At 37.8% G+C, this 8,620-nt stretch overlaps 1 protein-coding gene across 1 annotated transcript in view; it reads right to left on the bottom strand.

Annotated features, from left to right (window-relative positions):
* Positions 1–381: 381 nt before the first annotated feature.
* Positions 382–8,620, bottom strand: part of LOC122552919 (sorting nexin-9-like) — a 141,123-nt gene continuing 132,884 nt past the window's right edge. The window contains exons 11-12 of the mRNA XM_087991727.1: positions 6,742–6,833; positions 382–2,119 (exon numbers count right to left, since the gene is read on the bottom strand). Of these exons, the coding sequence (XP_087847853.1) occupies positions 2,069–2,119; positions 6,742–6,833 (143 nt within the window). The 3' untranslated portion in view covers positions 382–2,068. The remainder of the gene's footprint in view (positions 2,120–6,741; positions 6,834–8,620) is intronic.

Raw genomic sequence — 8,620 nt, 5'->3', positions numbered from 1 at the left:
AGTGGTCGATACTGAATGAAGTAAGTCATCAAAAGTGGAGATAATAACAAATAAATCACTTGGATACTTAAATAGTAAAAGATTAGCTTGCTCAAAAGCAAAGCGGTTGACCAGAAACCAAAAAAAGAAAGAGGCCTCATTGACTCGGTGAAATATGTAAAAAAAAAGATACTTCAGATTATAACTCCTGCAAAGGGAATTTAATGAAACTATTTGAATTGTGCACTTTGTTTTCTTTTTCTGGAACTCATTACTGAAGTGGTTGTGCACAAAATTCTCTTTGCCAATCCATTTCACCAATTGAAACCAAAGTTTGGCAAGATGACTTTATCTCCTACAAATTGGATGTTCATCGCATAAGTTCTGACTATAATGGAAGGGTCAAGATGATAAATCTGATATTTAATTCCAACAAAATTTCCTTACATGGCATTTAACAAATATACATGAATGATAATTTACATATTTTATATACATAGTGTACAGTTAACACTCCACAAACTATTATTCATAACTGATTGGAAATTAAAGTTCATATCTCAATAATTTAAAATTCCCACTTTAGTGCAATTTTCATGTCTTAACCTGAGCACTGAAGTATAGTTAGTGAAGGCATTTATATTTCCAAACCGTTCCAGTATAATTGCTTTATGTACAGAAGCTTTTTCATCTCATCCAATGCAGAATTGTTCTCTTTCCCCCAATACATTTTCCATTGAATTTAAATTTACTTTTCTCCAGCTTTCTGTTTGAATAGCATAAAGTCAAATTTCAAAAATGTATAAGCATGGAACATTTATTTGTTCATAATCCAAAAATAATGTAAATACAAAATTAAATACTCATCTTTGGTGCAAACATGCTGTTATAATCCTCCTAGATTAATAAATGTATATGTATCAGTATATTTGCAGAGTATCTTTGTATAGTAAATTTAAATATAAGCAAGGCTATCAGCGACAAAATATTTCTAATCAGAATGGCTTTGATAGTTTTGGCAACTGAATAGCACAAAGTCCCTAAACTTCAGGTGCTAGACTCTGAAAAGAACTAGTGATCATCTGAGAATAACAATTATGTTGCCAATACTGTTATTAATATTTAACACTTCAAACAGCAATTTCTTCGCTGGTTTGATAAGCTAAGCAATGAAGCAAAGCAGTCAAAAAAACTGGTGATATTGCAAAACAATCAATTCACATAAACTTCAAAAAGAAAAGCAAGTTTAACCAACCATTTCTTGGAAGTTTTTCAGAATGCCACCCCAGAGTGTAATATTTTATCATGATTTTACAAAAGCTGGTAGTAAAAAGGGAAAAATGAAGTATTGTGTAATGGTTTAAAGTTTGGTGAAGAATAAATGGAACTGCTCAAAGCTGGAATGCTTCAGACTCATTTTTTGAGGTCTGGTGCATTCTTGATATCTTAGTATAGAAATTATAATTTAGTGAGAGGAGCAATGGGAGGTTGCGCACAGCATGAATTTTCCCCTCTAAATGTCTTCATTATTGTGCTAGATTCCTTACATGACCATCAATTGACTGTATTGGTATCTGGAAATCCTTTCTGAAACAGCATTTTCTTTGTAATCTCCTGAACTTGGTTTTAAGATCAATTTCATTCTTGCTCACTTCATTCACAGAATACAGAGGACATAACATTTTACAAATTGCACAAAATAATAGAAAAGTAAACTGAAATCATATGGCAATGTCTTCCACAAAGTGTTTGTTTCAAGGACAAAGTGGACGTATTACAAAAATACAGAACATGAAAGAAAGCATTACAAAAATAGAAAGAAATGGGTAAAGTTAGAAAGAAAAAGTTCACTTAGTTTTTGCTTGCACCGAATTACTGAAGAACTTTTACTCAAAGTTTCACACCATTTGCACAGCTGTAGAAAAAATATCAGATATGGTCCAAACAACTGCTTTGTATGTTTAATATTATCTCAAACAAAACCTGAATTTGAGAAGTGTTTCTAAGGTTTTCTTTTCCATATAAACACACTTCAGAGCACAGGATCCTTCCACCAAGTAGGCAGTTAAGGCTAATCGTGCTGGCATGTTTACTGTTGAACTGTAAAATGGGTCAATGCTTGCTTCAGCTTTGCAGCAATCTATTAAGAAATAACATTAAGAAATAAAATTGAAGCACACTTCAAAAAGTCTCCATTTCTTTCAAACGACCATGAGGTTATCACTTAAACATTTCATAAGCAACTTTCTAGGCACTTCATTTATATATTTGTGCTTTTCATACACTGCAGTTTTCAACACTATGCCCTCTATAGTCAACAGCAGTCTAATACGGTGCCATCAAACAATTCCACTTCGGAATGTAATCTCATGTAATCGAGTCTGCCAGAAGGTTGGAACTTGAGCAGCTCTAGACAAAGATGCCTACTGTAAAATACTCTATATATTGTTAATAAATACTATTTGAAGAATTATCTTGCTGTCTGGTCAGATAAATCCATCCTAAGGACAGCATTTACTTTGATCACTAACTTCTGGAGTGCATTACATAATGCTACAAATTTTAGGTTTAAAAAAAGTGGTTTATCCTGCTTTTCCTAAATGTGTCGAATTTAATCATAAATCTATGCTTCTTGTTTTACACCTCTCAAGCCCTAGAAACTATTTTCATCTACTTTCTCTCATTTCTTCATAAGTTCGATGGAGGCATTTAAAATAACTCTTAAATCTCCTCTGCTCTAACTGAAATATTTCAGGAAATGAAGGGAGAATTGTGATGAGAAGAGTCCAGGAGAATTATATTCCTCTTCAAAACAGGAATGTAGCAGCAAATAACAAATCATGGACAAATATCTGAATTTTGCAATTCTTTAATATTCTCTTATTTCGCTGTGGTCCTTGTCAGCACTATTTATTTGCTATCATCTTCAAAGCTGAAATTCTGTTACTTCTAATGCCAGAGTTCAAATCATTTATGTAAATTGCGAACACCATTGGTTTTAGCATGCTTCTGTATGTGAAGGGCTGAAATATTTATGGTATTCAATAATAACGACTCCAAGTTTTCTTGTTGGCCTTTGGTTTTATAGGTGAAATCTTCTATTAGCTCATCAGTGTGACCACAAATAATTTATGAATCCCTGTTGCAAGTTATTTCAAATGTGCAGGTATTAGAGTTGAGCATCACACGTATGCCATAGATAACCGAACCAATATCAAGAGTCGGATCCCTACGCGGCACGATGGCTCAGTGGTTAGCACTGCTGCCTCACAGCACCCGGGTCCCAGGTTCGGTTCCAGCCTCGGGCGACTGTCTGTGTGGAGTTTACACATTCTCCGTGTGTCTGCGTGGGTTTCCTCTGGGTGCTCCGGTTTCCTCCCACAGTCCAAAGATGTGCAGGTCAGGTGAATTGGCCATGCTAAATTGCCCATAGTGTTAGGTGCATTAGTGAGGGAGATGGGATTGGGTGGCTTACTCTTCGGAGGGTCGGTTTGGACTTGTTAGGCCGAAGGGCCTGTTTCCACACCGTAAGGAATCTAATCTAATCTAATCTTATTCGTTAAGTTCTTAAATGTTGGTCCATGCATGCAGAAATCAATTACAAGAACATTACAGTTGGAGGTCAATGTCAGCTAATTTTAAAATTGATATTCCATAATTTGTGCCTTACTTTGTACATTCTTTTTGGATTAGAGTGGTGCTGGAAAAGCACAGCAGGTCAGGCAGCATCCGAGGAGCAGGAAAATCACTGTTTCGGGCAAAAGCCCTTCTATTCCCGATGAAGGGCTTTTGCCCGAAACATCGATTTTCCTGCTCCTCGGATGCTGCCTGACCTGCTGTGCTTATCCAGCACCACTCTAATCTAAACTCTGATTTCCAGCATCTGCAGTCCTCACGTTTGCCTATATTAGCCAACTGTCAAATTACCCACTGTTAAGATTGAGGCTCATCCCATTGCAGTTTAAGTCTTGCATTATTCTCCAAAACATGAAATAACTGGATTAAAGTCCATTTTCTTCAATCTGGCAGAGATTTAACATATAATGTACTAACTCTTCACAGCTGAAATACAGAGGTAGTAGTCCCTTTGATATTCAAATTACAACTCCCTTCCTCATACTGTACTTTGTTACATGGTCAAGAGAATAATTCCTATGACTCAAAAGGCAAGAAAGAGGAGGAGGGGATAAGGGAAAGAGTGGCAGGTAAGAACACACAAGAGAAACTGGGAATGAATAACTAGCAAAATTTTATACAAGAAAGATCAATTAGACAGATCAATTCTTGCACAGTGAGCATGAACCGAGGACCAATGGGCTATACAAACTCTGGAATAGAATTTTTTTTAACAAGTGTTAATTAAGTGTTATTTGCTCCAAAAGTTAATTAAAGAACAATTTCCCTGCAGTTTTTAAGGTTACATTGTTACGGCAGTGACAAACATAGAATAAACATTGAATATAAAATTTCAACTATCATTTGATTGTTATAGCCAAAACCTTTCATGGACTAAAATGTCTTAAAGAAGAAGAAACATGGACCTAAAATGCTGCACTGGTCACCTGATCTAGTGTGAAGCATACTTCATATGGAATAAAAAACTTATTTGCATAGAGGTCATTTTATCTGAAGGGATCAAAACCAAACACCTGAGTCAGTCATGAAATTTGCATCTTCTGCTTAATTCATAATTATGATAAATTTTGTGCACTGGGAGTTGAAAGACTCACCTGTTAGTTGGCCAGCTTGGTAGCAAGAGATAGCGAGGAGTGCAGCTGCTGGAGAAGTCAGCACTGATCAAGTGTGGTGCTAGAAAAAGCACAGCAGGTCAGGTAGCATCTGAGGAGCAAAAGATTCAACGCCTCATCAGGGCTCAACATTTCAGGCATAACCTGTCATCAGGATTGTTGAAGGGTTATGCCCCAAACATCGACTCCCTTGCTCCTCAGATGCTGCCTAACCTTTTTCCAACACCACACTTTATCAACTCAGGCAGCTGGATAAGACAATGGAGCTACACTCCCGAATACACATTTCCTATAGTTATGTCGATAGCTGCTTTTAAGCAGTAGGGCAAAGTGAAGGATAAATGGATTATAAACAAGAATTGGAGAGACACTGTCTCTTCCCCATGCCCATGTTTCTGAAGTCGGAAAACAGCATCCAGTGCAAAACACGTGAAAATGACCAAATCGCCAAGTCATCAAGATTCTGATTCTGAATCTGCAAGTGTTGCAAATGAATCAACAATTAATCAACTGTGGCCTCAGGTTTAAAATCTAACACCTTACAGATTAAGAGACATAGAAAAATTGGAGCACAAGTATGTCATTCAGGCCATTGGTCCATTTCACCATTCAACATGGTCACGGCCGATCCTTTATCTCAATGCCATACTCTACTCTCTCTCCATACCCCTTAATATCTTTATCTTCCAGAAATCTGTTTCTTAGAAGTCTATTTCAAGATTGCATTGCCTTATTTCTCCCCATTGTCATAGAACTATACAGCACAGAAACAGAATCTTCGGTCCAACTCGTCCATGTATACCATATATCTAGTCTCACTTGCCAGCATTTAGCCCATATCCATATAACCCCCTCATTATTCATATATCCATCCAGATGCTTTTTGAATGTTGTAATTGTACCAGACTCCACCACTTCTTCTGGCAACTCGTTCCATACATGCATGAAAATGTTTCCCCTTAGGTCCCCTTGAAATCTTTGTCCTCTTCCCTCAAACCTATGTCCTCAAGTTTTCAATACCTCCACCTGGAGAAAAGACCTTGACTATTCACCCTATCCATTCCCCTCATGATTTTATAAACCACTAAAAAGGTCACCTCGGAGCCTCTGATGCTTTGGGGAAAATAGCCCAGCCTAATCAGCCTCTCCCTATAGATCAAACCCTCTAACCCTGGCAATATTCTTATAAATCTTTTCTGAACCCCTTCAAGTTTCACAACATCCTTCCTATAGCAGGGAGACCAGAATTGCATGCAGTATTCCAAAAGTGGCCTAAGCAATGTCCTGTACAGCTGCACCGTAACCTCAACTTCATACTCAATGCATTGAAAGGAAAGCATGCCAAATGCCTCTTTCATTATTCTATCTACCTGCAATTCCACTTTCAAGGAACTATGACCCTGCACTCCAAGGTCTCTTTGTCCAGCAACACTCCCCCGGACCTTACTATTAAGTTAATAAGTCCTGCCCTGATTTGCCTTTCCAAAATTCTGCACCTCACATTTATCTAAATTAACTCCATCTGCTACTCCTTGGCCCATCGCCCATCTGATCGAGATCCCATTGTACTCTGGAGGTAACCTTCTTGGTTGTCCACCACACCACCAATTCTGATGTCATCTGCAAACCATATTATATGGTTACTAACCATAACTCCTATGTTCACAAATCATTTTTATAAATGATAAAAAGCAGTGGACCCAGCACCAATCCTTGTGACACAACATCGGTCACAGGTCTATAGTCTGAAAAACAACCCTCCACCACTACTTTTACCTTTGCTTGGTGTCATGTCTGGTCTTTTATCAAGTGCCTTAAATTTTTCATTCATGGTTATCAACCCACAGGCACTGGAAACACTTTCTCTTTACATATTCTATCTAAATTATTCACGATTTAAATACCTCTATTAAAATTTAATTAAATTACAAGAAGAGAACAAGGCAGTTTTTCATTTTATGTCTTTTGTCCCTGCAGCATTTGAAAAAGAAAATAGTTTTGTGAAGTAACCTACCATCTCATGAAATTCAATTTGCTGCTGTAGGTACAGTTGGATTACAGAATTGTAATCATAAATCCGATTATTGTGGAAGTGATTCATTTCAGCTGTAATGAAATTAAGGTCTGAATTCAATAACCTCTCTGTAATCATCTTTACTCAAACTTAAATGTAAAATAAAACAAAACCCAAGAAAATATTTTCAATTTTCTACACTATAATCATTTTTTTTATACCCACCTTTTTCTTTTTCAGATTTCTCCCCATTCCAGAAAGATAGGGCAACCTAGGCTGTGAAGGGATACGGAGCAGAAGCGGGTAAATGGAATAGAGGTACAGACTACCCATAATCTAACAGAATAGGGGAACAAGCTAAAGCAGCAGGTTGCTCTACTCGTATTCCTACATTACTGAGCATTGACAGGAAGCAAATCAGCAGGAAGATCGCTTCCGCACAGCAGGCCAACTCAGATTTTCACTTCCCCAAGCTGCCATGACAAACTCCTTTTTGTGGTGAGATTATCAGAACAGCAAGTCAGAGTACCTGACACATCTGTAACAGAAAGTTCTAGTTACATTTTAATGCCATTGGAAGTTTTAGGGGTAACATTCAGGCATACATATCTTAATTTTTTTTTATTCAGGGGTAATACTTTAGATTAAAAATTTTTGTACAACAGTAATCCCCTCCATGTACAACAGTAATCCCCTTAAATCATGTTATTAGTGCCAGACAAAGTTGGGTTGGCTACATAAAGTATATATCAAGTTTCACACTTCAGATTAAAGTAGTAAAATTGAAATATGAATCAAGATGTACTTTTCTTTTATGCCTATTTCCTAGGGCCAATCCATATCAAGAGGGTTCCCAAACATCAGAACAACCAAATGTTTCTCAAATGAAGGTTACCTCTCAAAATGTCCCTTCCAGCAGTCCAAGAGATCAGCCATGTAAATTTCCCCCAGTGACATATCATCATCACCACCACCACCACCACCTTCACTTGCCCAGCCTCCAACTGTCCTCTCCCCAAACTGGTCATGATCCTGGCTGCAGTTAAATCTCTCAGTTAAATGTCTCAGGGGCATCACATGGTCACCACTGCAGACAGCCAGGACTTTGTGCAGCAAAGTGAACAGGGATTGGGAGAGTCAAGTATCAGAATGGTCAGGAATCCATTCAGGGAATCTCAGAACTCATGAGTGCCATGAACCAAATTACAGGAGAGAAGAAGAAAGTCAGGGAGAATGGAGAGTAGTATCTTGGGAGAATTAAAAACTGAGCACTAGAAAAAGCAAAGACTGTGGATGTACATTTGGGAATCTGGGGTCAAGTAAAGCAGAAGGAATGGTTGGACATGGGGACTACCATTTTCCACACTGCCAGGATCAGCAGCAAGATGGTTAGTGGAAGTGACACTGAGAAGTGCAATCAGTAAATGGGTGAGCTGACTTCACTGTGGGTAAACTCTGAAATACTATTTCCATTGGTAGAGAACAATGAACTGAAACTGGAAAACAATGATTTTCATTCGAAAGAAAAATATGGAAGAAAAGGAGGAAAATGCTTGGATGCAGAGCTGCAACAGTTTGGAATACATGGATACAAAAATGTGAAAACACATCTCAACAAATTCAAGAACAGCTTCTTCCCCACTGTTGTCAGACTTACGAACAGACCTCACATATACTAGAGTTGATCTTTCTCTGCACCTTCTCTGAATTCTGTTCTATTACAATGATGTTCTTATGAAAGATATGATTTGCCTGTATAGCACGCAAAATAATACTTTTCATAGTATCATGGTACATGCGCCCCGGAAGCATGGTGGCTCAGTGGTTAGCACTGCTGCCTCACAGCACCAGGGCCCCGGTTTCAATTCCAGCCTTGAGC

The sequence above is a fragment of the Chiloscyllium plagiosum genome, unplaced genomic scaffold (genome assembly GCF_037043375.1).
Source record: "Chiloscyllium plagiosum isolate Xiang-an unplaced genomic scaffold, Cpla_swu_hap1 HiC_scaffold_10, whole genome shotgun sequence".
NCBI classification, from domain to species: Eukaryota; Metazoa; Chordata; class Chondrichthyes; order Orectolobiformes; family Hemiscylliidae; genus Chiloscyllium; species Chiloscyllium plagiosum.
The sequence above is the reverse complement of the archived record's forward strand: the minus strand, read 5'-3'. Positions and strand labels throughout refer to the sequence as shown.